This window comes from Mastigoproctus giganteus, chromosome 4 (genome assembly GCF_048544385.1).
Source record: "Mastigoproctus giganteus isolate SK-2022 chromosome 4, ASM4854438v1, whole genome shotgun sequence".
In the NCBI taxonomy this organism is placed as follows: domain Eukaryota; kingdom Metazoa; phylum Arthropoda; class Arachnida; order Uropygi; family Thelyphonidae; genus Mastigoproctus; species Mastigoproctus giganteus.
The window spans coordinates 40,398,031-40,422,657 of record NC_143578.1 but is presented as its reverse complement, the minus strand read 5'-3'; the positions used below and the strand labels follow the sequence as shown (position 1 = coordinate 40,422,657).

Below are 24,627 nucleotides of genomic sequence, written 5' to 3'. Positions count from 1 at the left end.
TAAGAGAAAAGCATAGCCTTAATTGTTTATGGTGAACACAAAACACACAACACAATGTACACTATAATAATTTTAAGTCTATTTTCTTTAGATTAACTATTCAAGCAATGCATGCTAATATCACAACTTAGAATCACTACACACTGACTACTGATGTTTCTACAAATCAGCATGCACATCTTCAGCAAAGAACAAAACTAAGGCAACAACTAGGAGGCTGTCAGAAACCACAACATAGGAGAACTACTGTTGGGGGATTGCAAGAGCAAAATTAAATCTGACAGTTTTGTTAACAGAATTTCTTTTACAAACCTCTATTTGCATCCTTCTTGATATTTCATCTGATAACTAGGAAGCAGTTAAAATAGACAAAAATAATTTAATTACTACTGATCAGATTCATTCTTTCAATCAGATATTCTAGTTTTGAACTAAACTTTCTATATTTGAGTTTAAATTTTTCAGTCATATAGAAAGAGCAATTTTATTTTTAAAAGATACTTTTAAAAATAAAATTTAAAAATAGAATAGAATTAATATGCTCCTAAATTGCTATAATTTTAATTAAGAGACATTTCTGCAATTTGGCAATATAAAACATTTTCGTGTCACTCAAACATTTTAAATGTCTTTTTATGATAAAATTATTAAAATTAAATATTCCTTCAACATCAATAAAATAATATAACACTACAAATTTGAACTGAAGTCGATGAATGAAATATGAAATATCATCAATCTCATCATTTTGTATTTTGAAAAGTCAGAAATTATTTATATAAAGTTAAAATATTGTTTAATCTAAATAATAATAAAAATTAACAAATTATTCTTCAACTAGTATTTGTTAGCATAAGTTTCAGGCATTTTAATTTACATGTATCAGTGATCTGAAATATCATTAGGAAACTGCTTAAGTTTAAAAAAAAAAGCAATGGTTACACTTAAATTTAGAAGTATTTAACAGTGCTTAATTAAGCAAAAACATATTTATTTTTAATTTTAGGTTTTTCAACTTTATTTGATGAACAATTTTAAAAATTGGTCCATTTTTAAACTAAATTAATTAATGTAATTTCAATGGCCAAAACAATATTTCATATTTATTCTAAGAGAATTTCAAAAGAAATTTTTTTCAATGAGAAATTATAAGAATTAGCATTTTATTCAAAATGCTAATTCTTATAATCACGAATGGTAATAACCTGTTCTAAATTTAAGCCTAAACCAAGAACTGGTTAATATCTACAAACTTTGACAATTAAGTTCCAGGATTGATTCAATTTAAAGAGAGCCAATGTTAAAATGGAAAAAGCTTTTAATAATTTTCATGAAAGTAATTGCTCTGAGCAGCTACAAGTTTGTGAGATCACTTGTAGAGCTGTTTAAGATATTTTTAAATGCACTGACAGCCACCAATTCTTTTCTCACATATCTTTTAATGGCTTCTACACTGTCAAACCATCATTCTTTCCATGTAGATTTGACTATCGGGGGAGCTAATCCTCCCTTCCCACATTCATCACTTACACTTAATCATGGAGCTAATGCCCCATTCTCCTGATTTATCAGGGGAATGTGGGGAATTAACTTCACAATTCTTTGCTTTGTCAAAACCCCATGGTAATCTGCACAGAAATGTACTTCCACCACTCAAAGTCATTTGATGATCAGTTTCAATCAATACGTGAACTTTTTTTGATAATTCCTGCAATTTGAAGCACTGTTGCATTTGTCATCTTCCAGATCTTTATGGCCATTCTCAAATCTTGCAAACCATTGAAAAACACACAAGTGAAATAGAGCATCATTACATATACTTGCTTTACCAATTTGCAGCTTTTAGTTACACTTTTGCTCAACTTGAAGCAAAGTTTAATGTTCACTCTTTGTTCTATTATTTAACACAATGATGATGCCACAAACAGCTCTAACATGATGATGGGCAAATGAGTCATGAAGTCATTTGCATATTGCAAATATGCACATGGCCTTGTAGAGAGAGAAAGAGTCAGACAGTTCAGCTGCCAAGATGTGTTGCATCATGGCCTATGTGCTTTAACATGGAAGCATGCAATGGGCAGGGCCACTGCAACCCTATGTGTCGCCAGTAAGCAAAATCAAATTTGCCGCCCCAAAATATTTGGATTAAAAAATAAAATAAGGCATAAATAATAATTATTAATTTATTGAAAAAGCAAAGAATTACAACATATTTCACATGTAATGAAACAACTAATAAAAATAACAAAATCATTCTGAAATTCTAGAAATAAACTTTAAATTCTAAATCACAACTAACCGTATCCACAATAATAAAATAAAAGGAAAATTATAATGTTAAAAAAAATTATACAAATTTATGTTTTCTTGCTTTAAGATGTGCAAATTTATTAATTATTTCATTTATGTTTATTTGTTCTAAAAGATCATTTTCTATTGAAATTATTGCCAAATTAGAGAGTTGTTGTTGAGACATTGTCAATCTTAAATAATTTTAATTTTGGAAACCTCAGTTCACCTGAGACAACCGAAACTGGTAAAGTTAGAAAAATTCTTAATGCAACTGCTACATTTGGAAAAGTATCTGTAAAGCCATTTTTAAAAATATATTGTAAAACTTCAAATGGAGTAATATTGTCTTTAATATAAATTTGAAGTATTCTAAGTTCTTCAGATAACGCTAAGCCACCAATATTGGACTCATTACGATTAATGACTCTTAACTTAATATGTAAATCTTTGCAATAATTTAATAAATCATCATCTGACCATTTTTTTTTTTAAATTCAGAAATGTTATAAAACATTTTAAATATTTCTACATGTTCTTTCATATTTGTAAACCTTTCAGTTAACGAGAAAATTGTTGCATCCATAATTTGAAAGAAAAAAATAATTTTGCAATTTTGTTGCGAATCCTGAATAGCTTCATCTCTACTTTCATAATCGAAATGACGTTTTTTCAATATTTCGTTAAAATTTTTGCTTACTTCTGGAAAAAACTTCAGTGCCAATGTAGTAGCTGTATTATTTGCTGAATCAAGAATTTTTTGGACTGCTTCCTCTGTTCTATTATCTTTAAAATATATTCCTTGATATTTTGTAGAGGTTCAAGAGCTTCGTGCATATCGAAAGCCTTTTTTAGAGCTTTTTACTTAACAGATTAGTTTTATTTAAAATATGATGCCAAATTATAATTAAAAAAAGAAACTTATAAAATGTTATTTTTAAGGCTATTGATTTAGCATGATTCCTTGCATCTATATCTTTATTTTTGCCTTCAGTGATTATAGTAAAATCATAGCAAAATATGTAGCTTCTCTAGTGATTTCTAGTATTTTATCTGTAATATTTTGTGAAATTATTTCAATAATTTCATTTTGTATTTGATCACCCAAATAATACGAAAACAATATTTTTCCATTCAGATTTCTGAATACAGCGAATATGTTTTGCCATAACGGAATCAAATTTAGTGACAAATGGGCCTGGAGTACTGGGGTCCATAGTTTAACAGATATTTATTTAAAGTATACCCAGTATAAAATAAAATAAAATAAAATATTTCCAGAAGCTTTCGGAAATATTTCCGAAAGCTTCTGGAAATATTTTATTTTATTTTATACTGGGTATACTTTAAATAAATATCTGTGGAATCAAATTTAGTAATTGTTTCAGTAAGTTTTAAAAAGTTACCATTGTCATTTTCATATATATTTTTGAAGATCCCCTGAACACTATACATTGCCTTGCTAAAAATAGTCATCATCATCAGTAATTCAGTCTTGTGATTGGTCAGTTCCTCTGATAAGCTGTCTCCACTTTTGTCTCTCCTGTGCCGTTTTTTTTTAGTTCCTCAAAATTTCAAAGTCCTGCTTCATCCAGCAATGTTCCAATGAAGGTCTTTTTTTGGTCTACCCCTAGGGTGTTTTCCCTCTACAGTCCCCTCCATTGCATCCAGAAGCAATGGAGGGAACATGTCGAATCACATGGCCCACCCATTTGAGTCTAGTTGATCTTCTTCTACCTAGAATTTTCCTTTGTTCTTCAACACGTCTTAATACTTCCACATTTGACACTTTTTCAGTCCATTTAATTTTTTCCATCCTGTGTCAGCACCATATCTCGAAGGCTTCAAGTCTCTTTTTGTCTCTCTTTGTTAGAATCCTTGTCTCTGCTGCATATAGTGCCACTGACCAGATATATGTCTATTGTCTTCTTCTTCTTAGTCTTCCTAATTTCTTGTGAGAACTTCTTCTGTGTAATCAATGACAGTTTATTCCTGAAAGACTGTTTTTCTATTGCAATTCTGGATTGAATCTCAGTCTGACATGAAATGTCCTGTCCAAATAACTGCCCCAGATACCTAAAGTTCTCTACCTGTTCTATTCTTACTCCATCGACCTCATTTCGAAAGGAAACTAACCTTTTACCCATCATCATTGCCTTTGTTTTCATCACGTTTATCTTCATTCCATACTTCAGCACTTTCTTATTTAGTCTTTTGATCACTTTTTGCAGCGTAGCAGGGCAACCTGCTAGTATGGCCTGATTGTCTTATTCCTAAGTGTCTCCTTTATAATCACTTCGGCAAAAGCATTGAACAAACCAGATGAAAGTAAGCATCCCTGTCTTACTCCCTTTTTAACTTTAGCTTTTTCTGTCAGTTCTCCCCTCACTCTTATCACCACATTTTATCTTCTATATAAGTCATAGACCAGTGTAATAATCTTCTTCTTGCATACGATTTTCTCAAGCAATGGAAACAGTTCTCTCCAGATTATGGTATCAAACACCTTCTCGTAACCCACAAAACACACATATAGATTTCTTCCCATGTTATACATTTTTTCACCCAACACTCTCAATGTTCCAATAGCATGTCTTGTCGATCTGCCTCTGCGAAAACCACACTGTGAGTCATCCAGAAATTGTTCAATATGACTCGCCATGCGAACTTTGATGACTTTCAGCAGAATCTTGGATGCATGGGTAATAAGACTTATAGTTCTGTAGTCTTAGCATACTGTTGGTGTCACCTTCTTGGGTATGGGAATTATGATCATGTCATAATTCCCATTGCCTGGAAATGCAAATGCTAATCAGGAGTTGACAGTTGGCTAGCAGTCAAAATTCCTGTTCAAGTGTGCAAGGTGATGCCTTGCATTCTGGTTTTTGCATTTATTAACAGTAAAATGTCAGTAATTGATCAGTTTACCAATATAATTTTATGATACTAAAAAAAAAAAAAACCACATGTGTACCCCATGTGTGTATCCTGTTATGCACGAAAGATGTTTTATTTTATGTGAAAACATCTTTGATGAAAATCAAAACCATTTAAATTTTTAAAATCGAACAGCTAGAACCAAAGTTATGAACAATGTAACATTTTATGCTCATGCCCGCTACTTACTCTACCGAATGAACATTGGTGACTGAGTTAGCTTCATTAAGGAAGTGATGTCATTTGCATCATTTCTGTCTCGCATTTTCGTTACCAATCGGTTTTGCTTCAGTTCAAACTATTTGGTATGAATGATGTAACGTTTTATGTTCACACCCACTACTTACTCTGCTGAATCAACATTAGTGACTGAGTTAGCATCATTTAGGAAGTGATGTACTCATTTCCATCTCACATTTTTGTCACTAATCGGTTTTACTTCAGTCCAAAATATTTAACATGAACAATGTAATGTTTTATGCTCACATCTGGTACTTACTCTACCAATCAATGTTAGTGACTGAGTTTAGGATGTGACGTTATTTCCGTCTTGCATTTTTGTTACCAATCGGTTTTACTTCAGTCCGAAAAATCTAGTAGGTGTCACCAGAGATGTTTTCAAATCAAAAATCTAAATCCTAAATGCAAACTATATGGCAAGCATATGGTGAGGATTTGATGAAATGCAGCCAAGTGTACAAGAAATTTCAGTGGAGGAATGGCAAATTAATAATGAAATTTTTTTTTTTTTTAAACTTGAAAAACATCATCCACTTCATATTCAAACTAGAAAGATGACCTGTGACTAAAGAATTTCTTCACTATTTTAGATATGATCCAAAGAAAAAGACCATAGAAACATGTTGAAGAGGATTGGACTAGCATTTAATTAAGCATAAAATAATAGCATTAGCATTAGTAGAGGCATATGATGCAAGAAAGCAAGCTTATTCAGCATCAGCCAAAAAAAAAAAAAAAAAAAAAAAAACAACCACTACTCCCATTTCACCCCTCAATTCGTTCGAAATACCTGTCCAGCTGAGCCTTAAATTTGTTTAGGCTATCAACTTCAACAACAAGCGATGGAAGTCTATTCCACAAACCAACTGCCCGCTGGCTAAAGGCGAATTTCCGCACATCTATCCGACATCCGTCCTTCCTCAATTTGAATTTATGCCCTCTCAGGTGATTATTCTGAGCAAGAGGAAGAATCCCATCGGCATTGAGCATGCTCAAGCCATTCAAAGCCTTGTACACCTCTATCAGATCACCTCGGCGATGCCTAGTCTCCAGGCTCTGTAATTTGCAAAACTTAAGCCTTTCTTCGTAAGAGCAACCCTTTGTTCCATTCACTAATCTTGTTGCCCTTCTCTGTACTCGTTCCAGTAGCTCTACATCCTTCTTGAAATGAGGCCTCCAGACCTGTATACAGTACTCAAGGTGTGGCCTGACCAATGCCTTATACAAGGGAATAATCACATCCCTGTCCCTGCTAGAAAAATTCCTGTATATCATTGACAAGACACCATGAGCTACTCTTGCAGCTCGTCTGCACTGCTCAGAGAACTTCATATCTGCCTGCACAATTACCCCCAGGTCCTTTTCATTCTCTACCACTGTCAGCGTAGTACCACAGAGTTGATACGTTGATCTGGGGTTACTGTTTCCCATATGTAGTACTTTACATTTGTCAATGTTAAACTTCATTTGCCACCTCTCAGCCCATCTGCTCAACCTTTCCAGATCCTGTTGCAGCAGCATAGTATCAGTAGTGTCCTTAACAACCCTGCCAACCTTTGTATCGTCTGCAAACTTGGACATTAAGCCTGATACACCATCATCAATATCATTTATAAATACAGAAAACAACAATGGACCCAACACTGAACCCTGAGGAACTCCACTAATAACATTAGTCCACGTTGAGTAGTGTCCATTGATTACCACTCTCTGTCTTCTGCCACTCAACCATCCCTTTATCCATAGCAGCAATTTGCCTCGAATGCCACACTTCTCCAATTTGTGCAGCAGTCTTCCATGCACAACAGTATCAAAAGCCTTTCTAAGATCCAAATATATAATATCAAAGTTATTCCCTGCATCCAGTTCTTTTGTGACTACATCATAGTATCCAATCAAATTGGTCAGACAAGACCTGCCCTTAACAAACCCATGCTGTGTCTGAGCTATAACTGAATTCTTGTCCAGATGATCCTGCAGTGCTTCTTTAACCAGTGCCTCCATTAATTTTCCTGGAACCGAAGTTAAACTAAAAGGTCTATAATTACTTGTGTCAGCCTTTGATCCTCCTTTGTGAATTGGGGTTACATTTGCACATCTCCAGTCCATGGGTACCTCCCCTGAGTCCAAAGAAGCTCTCATAATTATGGCTAGGGGTTTGCTTACTTCCTTTGCTGCCTCCTTTAATATAACTGGATAGATCCCATCCACCCCAGGTGCCTTTTTTATGTTTATCCTCAACAATTTCTCCTCCACTTTCCTCTCAGTTATTAGAAAATCATCTAGCTCACTGCCAATGTTTACTTCACCTACGACATTCCCCTTCCTGAATAACTCCTCATGTGTGAATGTAGATGCAAAATACTCGTTTAGATTGTTAGCCACCTGAGCTGGATCCTCAACTGTTGAACCATCAACATCCAGTGGACCAATCTGATTCATCCCTTTCCTTCTTGAGTTTAAATAGGTAAAGAACTCTTTTCTGTTTTTCTTTGCATCCTTTGCCAAGGATTTCTCATAATCTGCCTTTGCCTGCCTAATCTCCTTTGTGACTTGGTTACAGACCAACTTATATCTCTCATAGGCTTCCACGTCACCCATTAATTTGTATGTATCCCATGCATTTTTCTTCTCTGCCATATGTCTCATTAGTTCATCTGACAACCATTTAGGCCTGAACCTTGAACAATATTTCTTGGTTGGTATGTAAAGCCTGGTAGCTTCCAAGATTAGTTCCTTGAATGCTTCCCATTTTGAATTTGCTGTTGGTAACATCATCAGTTGGTCCCACTGTATAGAATTTAAATACTGTCTCAGACCATCATAGTCGCCTTTACGAAAGCAAAAACCCTTCCCTTTACCTCTGATGGTAGTTACCTCCTTGAGTAAATCCCACTTCAGCACACTGTGATCACTGCCACCCAGTGGTTCATTTATCTGCAGATTCCTAATGCATGAAGAATCACTACTGATAATCAGATCAAGAGTATTACTCCCTCTAGTTGCCTCCCGAACATGCTGGTGTAGAAAACAATCATCCAATAAATCCACAAAAGCCTTGCTAGTGTGTGAGTGACCAACCCACAAATTCCAGTCAATATCTGGGAAATTAAAATCCCCCATTATAAGACTCTCTGATTTACTGGCCCATTCTATTTCCCTGTACAGTATCTTATTATACTCATCAGAGTCATTAGGCCTATAGCACACTCCTACTCTCAATTTTGATTTACCTATGCTTATGTCACACCAAACTGACTCAACACTGCACTGTCCAGCGATGTCAACTGGCTTCACTTCCTTGGATTTTATGTGTTTTTTAACTAATAGCATAACCCCTCCTCCCTTCCTATCCTGTCTATCCTTTCTGTAGACGTTGTACTCCCCAAATTCCAGTTCTGCATTCCTTATATCTGTGTGACACCACGTCTCTGATATCCCAACAATATCTGCCTTTGATGTTTTGAGTAATACCTCAAATTCATCAAATTTATTTACTAAACTCCTAGCATTAGTGTACACGCAAGTATACATGCACCTGTTTCTATTCTTATTTATTTATTTATTTATTTATTATTCAATTTATTCCATATGCTTCACCCCTGAACAGCCTTCAGCTAGGAGGGTGCCTATATACATTTGTACATTTTGACTTAGACAGCAAACATAGAAGTCGTACATAAATTACACATATTATTATTATTTCTATTTTATAGAAACAGTTTCTATATAATATTATGAACATTAGTTTCTTTATCCAACAAACATCTAAAGTGAGCAAATATAGCGGATAAAAATATATACAGTGACACGAGCAAAAGGTAGAGACATATAAACACATACGCGTCCTAATGTGTGCACATACAGCCAATACATATACATACAAAACACATAATGATTTAAAACAAATTAATTCTTCAGCAAAGTAGAGTTCATGGGAGATTCCATCCTGAAGGAGATAATCAGGAAACTTCTACAGTTGTATGTGGTGGTACATGTCCTGTATCTTCTCAGATCTGTACGCTTTCTCATCACAGAACTTGTGGGGATCAATCTTCAGGGTGTTGTACGTTTGGAGGATGTTAGACGGAAAACATCTTCTGAGCATAGTTAAATTCTGTAATAAGCTTCTTAGGGGAATCCATGAACTATTGCAAAGGACGCGGGAAAGCCTAGGACCTGCAACAAGATTATGGACATTTGGAGCGTCAAAGCGATCGGTGAGGAGTTGACAGAGATTACGCAGATTTCCTGTAATCAGCAACTGATTCCAAGGGGTGCAACCGAGGTTAGCATACATGATTGATCTCGAGATGGTGAAAGGGAGGCCATTAACACGGTTCAACCACCTTAAAATCCAGTACTCGATACCCATGAATTTTTTGATGTTAGTGAGGGAAGCAGAGGACCAGATCGTCGAGGCATACATGGGAATGGGAACAAGACATGTTTGTATGTAGTGAGTGGCAAGTTTTTGGTTGTTTACTCCAGTAAGTTCCTGTCTTATCGCCCACATTGCTGACAGAGTTTTTGCTTTAGTGTTGGCAAAGTGCTGTTGGAAGGTCAGGCCTTCATCCCAGGTGAGCCCTAGATCAGTGTGATGAGAAACCTTTTGCACTCTAATACCATTTATGTAGATGTTTATGTTCATCTTCTTCTTCAGGTTGGTGAAAGACATTTGTGCTGACTTGGTCGGATTTATGGATAGGCCAATATTCTCAAGATAATGGACAAGTTCTTCTATTAGGGCAGTGGCATGGGCGTTGATTGCTTCAGATTTGTCACCGTGTTTTGACGAGATGAAGAGTTTTATATCATCTGCGTAAGAGCTGCAGTCAGGATGCGTAGATAGGAAGGGGTCCAAAGCGGCAGCAAAAAATAGTGCGGAAAGGACGCCACCTTGGGGGACTCCTCTGTAGACGACGTGGTTCGATTGGAAGGTTCTATGTTCTACTCTCAAATGCCTTTGTTTGAGAATGGAAACGATGACTTTTAATAGGCCTCCCTGTATTCTGAAGTGCCTTTCAAGTATTGTCATCAAGGAATTGATTGAGACATTATCGAAAGCAGCTTTAATGTCTAAAAATACTACATCAATCTGTTCTTTGGCGTTCAGAGTCATTTGGATCCGAAATAGGGTGTCCATTAGATTAGTCACAGTTGATCTCTTTGGAATCACAGTGTGTAAATATGGTGGTCTTTTATGGAAAAAATGCATAACAAGAATTGGCAGCAGAGTCTTCTCGAACAATTTTAGTAAATTGCAGCTTATAGAGATTGGACGAAAATCCTTCTTGTCTTTCGGATGTTTGACTTTAGGCACAGGTTTTACAATATAATGTTTCCATATTTCAGGGATAATTCCAGTGTGTAGGGTTTCTCTAAATATGTGTAGCAAGACCTCGATGATGAATGGACTGCTTACTTTCATGATGAAGAGGGGGAACATATCAGGGCCAGAAGTGGATTTATTTGGGAGACTATTTAATGCCTGAATTACATTTTCTTTGGTTATGGTGATTTCTGTTAGTAGAGGTCTGATATCAAGATTGGATCCGGATGGAGTCATGTTATTCATGTAATTTACCAGCCAACTGGTATTGTCTGGTGCGAGAGAGTTATTCTTTAAATTAGGGTCTGGAGAGATTCCGAAGATACTGTTCGCCCATTCCCTAAATAAAGTTTCATCCATGGTGAAGTTGGTATTCTTGTTGTTATTGATTCTTTTAGACTGTTTAAGCTTTTTAGAAATTGCAAGGTTGTACTCTTGGCGTTTGTGCTTTAAGAAACAGGCTCGTTCTTTTTTGTAAGCGATGTAGTCTTCAGCGGTTCTGGTTTTCTGCCATTTTCTGTAAGCCTTTTGTTTTCTTACAAACACAACCTTCATATTGTTGTTAAACCACCAGTTAGATCGATGTGAGATCCGAATCTCCTTAGACGCACCAACACAAGCTATTTGAAATAATTCTTCAGCCAGGATGGAAGCGGCTTCAGGCCCTGACTTTTCTAACAGACAGTTCCATTTATACGTAGTGAGGCGATGGAGGATTATTTCTTGCTTAATGAACTTGTTTGAAAAGACTCTTCTCGTATGCAGCGGGCCACATCCTTCAACCGAGGCATTAGAGAGGTCGGAATGGGCATAAAATTCACAATCTAACGGTTGATGATCTGATTTGAAGAAGATGGTTGGTTGGATAAGTTCCGCATGAGGTATGTTGTGAAAAATGAGGTCGAGCTGCTGATTTCCGCGAGTTGGGGGAGTTTGAAGAGGATGAAGGTCGAGCATATGTAGCATGTTTTCCAGAGAAGACCGAGCCGTTGAGTACCTTGGCAGGGGCATGTTGAAGTCCCCTACGAGAATAGTAGGGACGTTGGGTTGGAGATTGGTAGTAATCCAGATCGCTAATTCCGTTCTAACCTCTAGGGTGTGTTCTGGAGGGAGGTAGACAGTGCAAACCTGTATTCTAATTTCATTGAGGTCAAGGATTACAGAGATGGCTTCAAAGTTTTCGGAACTACTTGAGTTGGTCCTATGTCGAGAAAAGGAATTTTTATAGATAATTGCAACTCCACCACCGCGGCGAATGGCGCGTCCATTAACTTGAGAAGCATAGTTCAAAGGGAGGCAAAGAGTGTCAATACATCTATTGTGGTTCATCCAGGTCTCCATTAAACAAATAATATCGTACTCTGCAGTAAGGAGAATAGATTGAAGTGTATGGAGTTTGCAACTTATGCCTCTTATGTTCTGAATGTAGCATCTGATAGTTACAGATGCCAGTGTGGATGGGACACTCTGTAATTGCTATACCTGAGTATTATTATGCCCCCTCTGGAGCACGCTAGCTTTTCTGTTTTCATAAGGTTTAATTAGAGTATTTTGTGGCCATGGGTCCAAGCTTATTAGGGGTTGGCAGGGGTCAGCTGGCTTTGAGACAATGAAAGAGGCATAAGATGCGTGCCGCGTACGTAGTTGTCTAACATCTACTCTGATGGAGTATTCCTTCCAATACATTTCTATGATTGCCTGAGTAGTGGTTTTTGGATTTAATCTTGATACAAAGATTTGGTCCCGAGTCAGTACAGCAGTTATGTTATAGTTATGTGCTGGGCAAGTCTTTCGTTGATTGGGTTTCTGATTATGTCTTATGATACCCTTTTCATTGATGTTTGTTAGAGATGGAGGGATATACGACACAGCGCTGGGATTAAGAGGTTGGTTCTCTTCGTGGGTGCTGTTTTGATTGTCTCTACCTTTGGGTCGGATGCCAGTTGGGCTGATAGCGGTAACGTCGGCATAAGACCGCCAAAACGATTGTTTTTGCTGTGGCGGGTTTGGGCAGCAGCCGACTACCTCATTGACTGTATCTACTGAATTAGTGCCAGCAAGTGTTACACCCCTTATCTTCTGAGTATCCTTTTTCAACGTATGCTCTGTTGTCTTTTTTTTCACTGTATGAATTTCAGATGAGGAGTTTTTATGCATTGAGATGCAGCTCTGAGAGGAAACGGTTGCACTGTTATGCGGATGCTTATCGATTTTTTCCTGTTCGAAGGTGACAAAACATTCTTCAGCTTGCGGTATGTGTCCATTTGTTGCTGAGATCATCACTGGGAACTGTTTGCTACACGTGGATACTGGTACTCTCTCTGGCTCTAGTGTGATACTGCTATCAGTGACCCGTTGTCGAGTTTCTGTTGAGATCGCGTCTGAATCATGATATTCATTATCCTGTTGTTTGTACTTGCCATATGCTGTACTTTCAGGTCTCCTTGTATGTTCTGATAAATTCATTATGACTTGCTTAAGGGTGAATAGCTCTTGAGAGATTTCTATATTTTGCCCTCGAAGTATTTGGTTTTCGTCAATCAAAACCGCTAGATTTTCTTGAACGTTCTTCAGATTCAGAGCTATCACAACCCATGTGTTTACTTGTACCGTAATGACTTCCAGCAGTCTCTGAAATATCCTGCATCTTGTTTTTCAGGCTTCTGCTCATTCCAATAGAAGCAGTGCAAGAATCTCTTTCACCTCTGCCAGTGGCTACTGTTAATCCATTAGTCTTTGTCTCCCCCCAAGCTAGCAGTTTTCCGACCCACCTAACACTGCCTCGATAGCATCAGCAAATATTCTTGCACCCTTTCTATTTAAGTGTATCCCATCCCTGTAGAAGCAATCTCTCCTGTTAACAAGTACAGTCCAGGCTGAAAAAAATTCTACCCCTTCAGCCTTGCACAATCTTTCCAGGGCCGAATTGATCGACAAGGCTCTCATCATATACTCCCTCCTATCGTGTCTGGGCAGAATTGCAGACACTTTCAAATTCAACCCTACTTCACGGCTTTTTTTCAACAGTGACCTGTACTTGTTATGTAATTCCGCTGGACTCCTACTCTTAATATCATTAGTGCCAACGTGTACAACTATATCACCTTTTGTGCCCTTAAAAGATGATATCTGCTCTACAACGTCATCAACCTTTGCCCCTGGCAGACATACCCTGGTCCTGTTCCACCTATCCTTTTTACAAAGCATGTTCCCCGTTTCCCTGACAATTGAGTCACCAACAACTACTAGTTCCTGTTGGACCAGCGCATTCTGCCTTGGGGGCTGCCTCTGTGTTGCAAGATGACCAAGTCCAAGCTCTGGTGTTGATGTGGGCAGCTGAGAGCTTGATAGGCCCCTCAATTTATTTCCTTCGAGGGCATCCACCCTGTCCTTCAAGGTCTCATATAGGCCCATAACAACGCCGAGTTGTCGCCTAATTTCCTTGCACTCCTTGCATCGTGCACACACAAAGACATCCCCCATGGCAGTATCATGTCCCGTACCCGATTGCTCTGCAAACATCAAGCAAACAGTGCATCTTAAAAGGCCGTGATTCAGGGGGCAACCGCCCCCCTCAGTTCTCCCCTGAGTCACAGCACTCCCATTAGCTTGAGCCTTTTGCTTTGCTGCTCTGGTCAGAGTCATGATTTCGATTTAAATGTCAATAAAATTACAATTTCAGAACAAAATTAAAACCTTAAACTTGTATCTTAACACAGTTATAACGCTATATGTATTTTTCAGTATCGAGTGTTATCTACGAGTTCCCTTTATATAACTTCCGTATCAAGTATGTATTAATTATTTGTTACGTTTGTACTCTAAGTCGTTATATATATATAGTTAAAAGTACAATTTAACTGACAATGAAGTTTAACAAGATTAATAGATGTACTGATTAATTGACAATATTATATTATGCACTATACTATACAAAGCTAATGCTATCGAATTCCGGATATGCTGTATCGCGCTTCAGTAACGAGTGTTATCTACGAAATCCCTTTATATAACTTCTGTATCAAGTTATGTATTAATTATTTATTTTTACTAATTATTTATGTTCCGTAACCTAAGTGGTTATATGTATAGTTAAAATTACAATTTAATTGCCAATGAAGTTCGACAAGATTAATAGATTTTACTGATTAATTTTCACGTAACAATGGCGGCCGTTTATGAACGGTAAACACGTGGATTTGATACCCTTTCCGATACTAAGTAATACCTACAAAATCTCTATCTAAGTTATTTTAACTTTAAGTACCATAAATAGGAATATAAAGCTACTCTAGAAATAAGTTAATATGTCAATTTAAACTAATAAAGCAGAAAATAAATCAGAAAAAACTTCTCTATTCCAAGAGCGGCAGAAAGGCACGTCCGCACAGGAAACCCTCGACCTCAGACTCGGCTGTAATAGCATTACAGCCAAGGACACACCAGTGGGTAGGGGGCAGTGGCTGCTGGTCTACAGCCTCTCTCAAAGTGACTCAATTAAAATTAAAAAAAAAAAAAAATTTAATAACTGTCTCTAAGTCAAAGCAGTCTTCCTCAGCCTCCTCCAAAAAAAATCCATATTTCACTACTGATTAGAACAGCTGCCTTCAAAAGGTTATCATTTCAAACATGCCAACAATGTGCAAGCTGCTATCATATAAGTCAGTGCTTCTCAAAGTGGGTGATATCACCCCCTGGGGGGGTTGAATTATCCATGGGGGGCATTAGGCATGAAAGGGGGCAACAGGGGGGCGATAGTTAATATAATTAACTATTTCCATTAATATCATGACTTATTTATGTAATTAACTTTAATTTTTATGACAATTTAAGTGACTATAACTGACTTTATTTATGTAGTTGTAATTTTTTATGAAGAAGGAATAAAGTGCAGTAAATAGTTTTCTTTATAATTCACACACATACATGCAGGGCTGCATTTATGTTTTTGGAGGCAAACAGACAAATATTCATTTCAGTTATTTAGCTACACTTTATATTGGTGGGATAAAAAAAGGCCCTCGCCAGGGCTTTTATTTTAGGGGGACAGTGATCCAACCAAGGGGGGGCGGTGATCCAAAAAAGTTTGAGAAGCACTGATATAAGCGCTAAAGACAGTGGCATGAAAGGGCTTCCTGTATTCCTGTTTCACTAATTTTGAATCAATAAAAAAAAATATGGGCTAAGGTAAAGAAAGCCAACATGAGAATGACGAGAAACGTCGGATAACTTACACGGAAAATTGGTTTCCCGACACTAGACTCTAGCGCTGCTCACTCAGTAAACAGAGAGTAGGTGTTATCGGTTTGGAGCCGAAATTGAGAAGGATATATTGATTGTCAGGTAGGCATGGCAAACGATGAAATGATTGGTGGTGGGCGCAACAGACAACAAGCTACTGTGTAGTCATTGGTTGGCATTATAATGTGTATTTATGAGTAAAGAACGGTGCATAATAGTTTTGTGATGAACGGTAAACAGATAATAGTAACAATGAATCTTTTAAAGATGGAAGAAATTTGTAAGGAAAATAAAATGTTGGTTGATTTTTGATGAAAACTAAATTAATAAAAGTTTTTGTTCTGTTCATTTTTATGTTCTTCATTATGTTTTTTTTCTCATTATTAAATGCAGATTTTTGGAGTTCATGAGTGTTTTTACTATATTGTTGATTTAGGTTTGTTTACGAAAAAAGGAAAAGGTTTCTTTATTTTTCGTTATATTTTGTAACCTGACCTTAAATGGTAGGTTAGGAAATAATAGAAAAGGTTTCCTTATATTTCGTGACCTAACCTTAAATGTTAGGAAATAATAGGAAAAGAAAGAAAGATTTTTTATATATATATATATAGTGAATAACTATTGATGTTATGATATGTGTGTATCCACACGAGTGTCTTTAAAAATAAAAGTACAGTAATAAAAGATTAATATTTTGTTAATAAACAATTCATGCGCTAGTTCACCCATGATTCCTAAAAAAAAAAAAAAAAGGTTAGGTAACCTCTCCATTTCGGGAGGGGTTCAAGCTTCCATGGGATTCAAGTGTTTGTGAATCCCATGGAAAAATGGTCAGGTGTAACCTGATCTTTTTTCACCATTAGGCCATATCATTGAACAATAAAATAAAAATACAGTCATAAAAAATTTATTTTTTTATGAATGTATTTCAAAATATGACTGTGATTCTAAAGAAAAAAGTTTGGCACCTCCGTAGCCAGGTGAGCAGGAGCAGCAGTGCATAGCACACGCTTCTTGATTAGACTGGGGTTCGAGCCCGTGACCACCAAATACGGAGGATGCAGAAAGGTCAGGGAATGACCACCACATATCCCCGGAGCGATATGGCCTTAGTTGCTAATGCTCCTAAAAACCAACAAAACAAACAAACAAAACAAATCAGTGCGACAAACTTGCAGGAGATGTAGGGGGCACAAAGACGAATCAGAGTCACATAGCATTGCAGGGTCCGAAATGCCTTCGTCATGCGGTAGAGGACATTGAACGGGAGGTCGCGTGAACAGCAATCCCGCTGGAAGTCAGCATTTGTGAACTGTTTCTTTTGAAGAAACCAAGTAGCAAAAGTCCTCCGGAGTGGATAATCCACAGGCTCCAATGATTGGACGCGTTGCAGATGGTATGAACTCATTTGGTTTGTTGACAGTATCCTCCATACAGTGGATTGGGAAATACCCAATCGTTGGCCTATCGCTCGAGTACTCATACTCGGATTGCCTTCTGCAAGACGTAGGATATTCTCCTCATTGTCTGGCGTCCTCGTCGTTCGCACTAAATTTCACAAGAGGTACCATGAATCGCTCTCAATTCATGGTATCTCTCGTGAAACAACCAGTCTCATGTAACCTTCTGTGCACACGTGCGAAAATCGTATGATGAGGAGCACGCCTGTGCGGGAAACGTTCCTGGTACAAGTGCAGAGCAGTGCGCCCATTACAGTCCGCAGATCCATACGCGAGGTGCATGTCGGCCAGTTCAACGTTTGAATACTCGTCCTACTGCCTCGGGAACTGGTTCGCAAATGCTGACTTCCAGCGGGATCGCTGTTCACGCGACCTCCCGTTCAATGTCCTCTACCGCATGACAAAGGCATTTCGGACCCTGCAATGCTATGTGATTAAGATTCGTCTTTGTGCTCCCTACACCTCCTGCAAGTTTGTCGCACTGGTAGTGAATCACCCTGTATATATATATATATATACTGTATATATATATATATATATATATACTGTATATATATATATACACATACATTATGGAAAGCGTTCGTTAGGCCAAGTTACCATTAGTGCTGAGTGCTACTAAAGTGATACTAAACCGATGTCATTGTGTGTTGTCTTCGCACACCAATCAGCACGTCATTTGCCATGCTAGAGTGCCGTATCAGGAAACTAATTTTTCGCATAAGTTATCCGATGTTTCTCATTGTTCTCGTGTTGGCTTTCTTTACCTTCGCCATAATATGCTACTAAATAGTTTGAAGGAAAGTCCATTTAAGGATATACATAATAACTCCTTTTTAAAAATACACACCATTCTGAGAACCTTTTGAATGACCGAAAATTTGAATAATAAGAAATTAAAAGGTTTGACATAAACTAAGCTTACCAGTTTTTCTAGCTGCTTATAAGTGACAACGGTATAACTTACACCAGTGGTACTGCAAAGATATCAGAAACACAAGGAAAATAAATACATCTAAATTTTTTTCGATGATATAATACAATGGTAATGCACAAACAAACAATGGATTTTCTGGGTTTTTTTTTTTTTTTTATAAATAGCTTTATAGGCTATTTAAGGTTATTTAAATATTATGCTAATAATATTAAATAGCCTAAATATAACTTTTACTAAGAATAAACAACAAAAAAGTGATTATTCATTTTCATTAATGTATTTAAAGTCAGTTAGTTATTCAGTTCACACTCATTCAAATGTAATCAAATAAAGTTCTGGTGAATCACACTGGTCTATTAAATATGGAATATATAACTATTAATGATCCCGTTCAAGCTGCTGACAAACTGAATAAATATTTTGTATTTGCAAATCACCCCTGAAGAAGTTTTTAGGGACGGGGATACCAGCAGCATACTTAATTCTAATTGGGAGCTAAATGATTTTATGATAACTGAGAGGAATGTAGAAAAGAAATTGTTAAAGTAACATTCCTTTTTTTTTTGCATGATAAAAGTGAATAAGGCATTTGGCACTATCAAAATTTATCCAATTATATTAAAAGAAACAGCAAAAGAGGTGAGCAAGCATTTAGCTATAATTAAGAGAGCAACTTCAGTATCGTTACCTCATCATCTTTACCGTTGCACATAAAGACTATTAAACAAATTGGGGCAGTGTGACATTTGGGACAAGTTACTGCTATGATAAAAGGATGGTTGGGTGACACAAGACAGACAGCAGTTATTAATGGCCACTGCTCTTTTTGGACTAATGTGGTATCCCTCAGAGTTTGGTATCGAGCCTCTTTACTGTGTTTAATATTAACAATAATGATGTACACATATCAAGTTTAATGTCTAAATCTGCTAATAATACATATATGGGCAGGCTGGTTAATGATAATAATCAGAATATGCTACTTCAAAAAGATCTATATAAATTAAATAGATGGGTTGAAAAATGGCAGTTGAAGCATAACACTGATAAATGCAAGGTAGTGCATTTCCGTAGTAATAATACTAAAATAATATACCATTTAGGTGGTGCAAATCTGAAGTTAATGGAAAATGAAAAAGATCTAAGGATAACTGTACTAACTGTACAGTCTGATATGAAGTTCTCTGAGCCATGCAGACAGGCAGCTCATGGAATTTTATCAATGATATAGAAATTTTGCCAGTGGAGAGAGAAAATTATTCTATTATATTAGGCAACAGTTATGGTATACCTTGACTCCTCCTGCATGCAATTTTATGGCTTTATTTCAGAAGAAATGTAGTAAATTTGTTGGAACAAGTGCAGAGAAGAGCAATGAGAGACACAAAAGTCTTGGTACTCTTACCAAGAAAGACTTCAATTCTACATGCAGAATCTGGGCACTAAGAGTATGCAAGGAGAACTAACTGAAGTGTTTAAGGCTTTCAATAGGTTCAGTAAACTAAATGCTGGTGGAATTCTTACTCTTTCTCAGATCCACAGACAAGGGGCATAAATTTAAATTGCAAAAGGATGGTTCCAGGACAAATGTTTGGAAATTTGCTTTCAGCCAGAGACTAAGTGATTATATGAATAAACTTCCACCTGGTGTCAAAGAAGTGGGTAGTTTGAATAAATTCAAAGAAGGATTACACAAATTATTGGAAGATATGGACAAAGTAAGTGCAGTATTTTATTTTTAATGGCTGATGCTGTATAAGCTTGCTTTTTTGCATTATTTTGTCAATACTAATACAAATACTAAAATAAGAATGTTAGATGAGTGTCATGATACATTGACATATATCACAGGTATTGCTTCATAAAAAGTAGTTCTTGTAGTTCTCTCTCTAGATAAATGTGTAGGAAACTACAGGAACTACTGCCATTATGTGCATAATGGCAGTTGTTATCTATTAAAAAACTTTTTTCAGCAAGTGATGTCATACTAGCTGATTTCCACATCTCAGCTTTTAGCTTATAACATGGCTATCAAGTGAGATTTTTTGTTTTTAAAATTTTTTCATAGTTGCCTTAGTTCAAAACTAAAATATTATATTCATAGATCAAAATTGATTGTCATATTCATAGTTCAAAAATAAAATATCATATTCATAGTGGCAGTAATCATTTTAAAGTGCTGTCAGAAAGACTCATATTAACTGTGCAGAGTCTTCTTTCCTGCAAAGTTAGTATCATCTTTCCTGGTTAGGCCTGATGGCACAATTCAATAAAGAATCCAGACAGATCACAATTATTAGGTAATTCTATTGTATGGGAGTTGTGTATTGTAAATTTAGTATTGTGTACAATGTATTGCTGAATATAATATGTTGTACACAATAAAATTCACTTAATAATGACAAATTATCCCCAGGGGCTCACATCTGGTGAGTATGGGCTTGGCACACCCAGAGTTCTGAGCTTCTCCTCTTTTTTGGTGATTCCCTCCTACTTCTCTCTCTCTCTCTCTCTCTCTCTCTCTCTCTCTCTCTCTCTCTCTCTCTCTCTCTCGGTACTCAGATTTTTTTTTTTTTTTTTGGCTGGTGCAGCATAAGCCTCAGGCTTCCTTGCACCATATGACTAATAATAATAACTAACTTTGTGATAGGTGTGAAATGTAGCTTCATCACTGAATAAAAGTTTTGTCACAATCATAGCAGAAAGTGTGCTGTTCTTTATCCATCAGTTTGATGTCCCGCCACAAACTGAATTTTGTAGGTACTCATGATATAATAGTTCCTTATATTCAGTTGCAGTACATAGTGCCACACTTACTCTCTTTATTTACAGGGAATGCCTAATAAGTGCCTTCCACAGTTTCTTTGAAACTTATCTATTCTTTCTATTGGCATACTTAATCAATTCACACTGACTGGGTCTCTCTGCACATGCACACATGCATGTATGCACGCACGCACAACACACACACATACACACAGCAACTTTTTCATATCATGCATAAATTGGAGTTCCTGACTGGAGGATCCTACCTGAATTTGCTTCATATGCATATAATATGATAGCAGGAGAATTAAAATATATGATAACTTTCACAGTTTTTCTTTTTTGAAAAAAAATTGTGAAGGTTAACTTACATTTTTTTTTTTTTTTTTTTTTTTATGAAACCCCCAAACATGAAAGGTATCAAAACCTATAGTACTTAGTACCGTGCATGGGTTGAAGGAGAAGTATGGGGGGAGGGGGATGCCGGAAACTTTGCTCTAGAGACTAATATTGCTTTTGTAACATAGCAATATAGTGTGCACACAATTTCACTGACTATATATTTTGAAAATAGTTACCTTTCAAATAAGTGATTGTAGTGCATCACTGCTTTCTGCAGGTCTTTATTTAATGATCCTGTTAGTTCAATGAGGCTTTGCAGGACTTCTTGATCTGTCTAAAACAAGAAGTTTCTTAAAATAAACAAAAAAATTCTATCAAGTGGCACACAAATTAAAAAAAAACATACACTATAAAAGAAAAACAAAAGAGTGAAATTAACCAATATAGAGAATGCAATAAGCTAGACTAAACTATTTATCATAACTTTGTTTAAAATCACTATACTGATTTTGCTTATATTCTTCTTCTTTATTTTGCTTTTATCTATATGCATTATTTTTCATCTGTTCTTTGAGAAGATTTTTTGAAATAAGACATTATTCTAGAAAAACAATTGCCTAATTTAAGGCATATACTTTACCAGAGTAAGTTAAAAATTATTTAATTAACTTTAGAGAAAATTATTTAAATAAATTATATTTGTTTTAATTTTTGCACATAATTTCATAATATTTTGCTGAGCCAATTTTTGCAGTATGTTAGTTATGTGGCATAACTAACATACTGCAAAAATCAGACATAACTTATGCCTGATATCTAGAAATGGAAGTCAAGTGTACATGGCCAAGCACTACTTCATAAACACAAAGCAGTAAATTGAAGTTTATTATAATAGTATACTTTTGGATAGTTTTGGTAAAACTGCAATAAAAAAGGGTTGTGTACTTTTTTCTAATCAACATGCATAATTAAAACTTTGCACTTGCATATTTAACATCACTAGGGATATTAATAGGGAGTCACTAAGGATATTAATATTCAAGACCAGGTTAAATTTTGAAAAAAAATAGCATTACATAGCTTTATACTGTATTTAGAAACATAAATTACCAGTTTTCCATTAGTGGTGGCTGGCTCTGTGGAATATTTATTTGTTTTAATTTTTACTTAGTTGCTCAGTAGTAGAATAAAATTATTTCAAAAATCAAATCAGAATTTAAAAAAAAGAAAAACAACTTAAAAAAGTTCAAAAAAACAAATTGTAAAAATCTTAAAAAATTCAATATTATTTGTTTTATTGATGCAATAATCTCTTTTAAATCTACTTATGTATCACTTGATTCAATTTCATTAACTTCTGTACCTGAATTCTAGAGAACTTCAGCTTTTGTAAACAAAAACTCAGGGTAGTGGAAAATGAAAAAGATCTAGGGGTAAATGTGGAGTCAAAATTGAAGTTCCCTGAGCAGTGCACACAGGTTGCCAGAACAGCTCATGAGGTTTTGTCAATGATATAAAGGAACTTTGTTAGCAGGGATAAGAAAGTGATTATCCCATTATAGAAGGCAATGGTTAGTCCACATTTTGAATACAGCATACAAGTCTGGGGGGCCTCATTTTAGTAAAGATGCAGATCTGCTGGAACAGGTCCGGACAAGAGCAATGTGATTAGTGAAGGAAACAAAACAGTGCTCTTACCAAGAAAGGCTTCAGCTCTGCAAACTGCAGTGTCTGGAGACTGAGCACCTGTGAGGTCATCTGATTGAGGTGTTTAAGGCTTTGAATGGATTGAGCAAGCTGAATGCTGACAGCATTTTTCCTCTTACTCAATCTACACACATGGCTTAAATCAAACTGAGGAAGGATGGCAGCAGGATAGATGTGAGGAAGTTTGTTTGGCCAGCAGGTGGTCGATTTTTGGAACAGACTTCCATCTGTTGAAGTCTGAATAAATTCAAAGAACTAGACAAATTATTGGAGGGGATGGACTGGTGATGTGGGAAGTTTTTTTTTTTTTTTTTTCTTGGCTGATGCTTTATAAGCTTGCTTTCTTGAATCATTTGCCACTATTAATACTAATACTAAAATCAGACAAAACTGGCTGACAATGGTGCAATTTTCTCCTCCTCCAATTTTAAAATCTATTTTTGTGCTGCCATATGTAATAAATTGTGTATAAAACTACTTTGTAACACAGATAAGAAATGGCAACACTTACTGAAAGATTTTAAGATAATTTAGCATTAGCTTTAGCAGCAGCAAATGATGCAAGAAAACAAGCTTACGGCACTAGCCAAAAAAAAAAAAAAAAAACCACCTCCTATTTCACCTATTCATTCCCAGGGCCACATTAACGCTACAGTCAAATCAGCCATGGCCAGGAGCCTCACCCAAAGAGGGGCCTCATTTTCTACAGTAGTGATAAAAATTTCTAATAATAACAATAAACTAAGAAAATGTGTAATATAAAAGCATACTGAAACTTAACTTGTTAAGTGTTTAAATTTTATTCTTACACCTTTTTATTGAACAATAAATAAGTTAAAAGTTTCTAGTAAAATTATTTTTATTACTACTTTATTTTTCGAGTCAAAAAACAAATTTCTGACCTCTTATTTTACATTTTTATCAAGGAATTATTATTCACAATATAAATATAAAAACCTATGTAGTATTTGTATTTATATGTATGTGCAAAATTAAAGGGGCCTCAAATTTAAATATGGGCAGGGGCCTATTTCATCCTTAATCTGGCCCTGTTCATTCTCTCCAATAGTTTATCTAGTTTTTCTTTGAATTTATTTAAACTGTCAACTTCCACAACATCAGATGAAAGTTTATTCCAACAATTAACAGCCTGCTGGTGCTAGATCTGATGAATACGAGGGATGTTTCAATATTTTAAAGCTGAACTGAATGCAGTACATCCATGGCAAATACAGACTTATGGGCAGGCATGTTATCCTGGTGGAACAAGACTCCTTTTCTGAGTTTTCCATGGTGTTTGTTTTGATGTTTTCGTGCAAATGCCACAAGATCTGCATAATATGCACCTGTGACTGTCTGCCCTTTCTGAAGGT

General features: G+C 36.0%; 1 protein-coding gene across 1 annotated transcript in view; it reads right to left on the bottom strand.

Moving 5' to 3' along the window:
- LOC150086642 (BAI1-associated protein 3-like) overlaps positions 1 to 24,627 on the bottom strand; it is a 478,827-nt gene that overhangs the window by 93,503 nt on the left and 360,697 nt on the right. The window contains exons 18-20 of the mRNA XM_090372214.1: positions 21,784 to 21,881; positions 18,428 to 18,479; positions 313 to 348 (exon numbers count right to left, since the gene is read on the bottom strand). Of these exons, the coding sequence (XP_090228340.1) occupies positions 313 to 348; positions 18,428 to 18,479; positions 21,784 to 21,881 (186 nt within the window). The remainder of the gene's footprint in view (positions 1 to 312; positions 349 to 18,427; positions 18,480 to 21,783; positions 21,882 to 24,627) is intronic.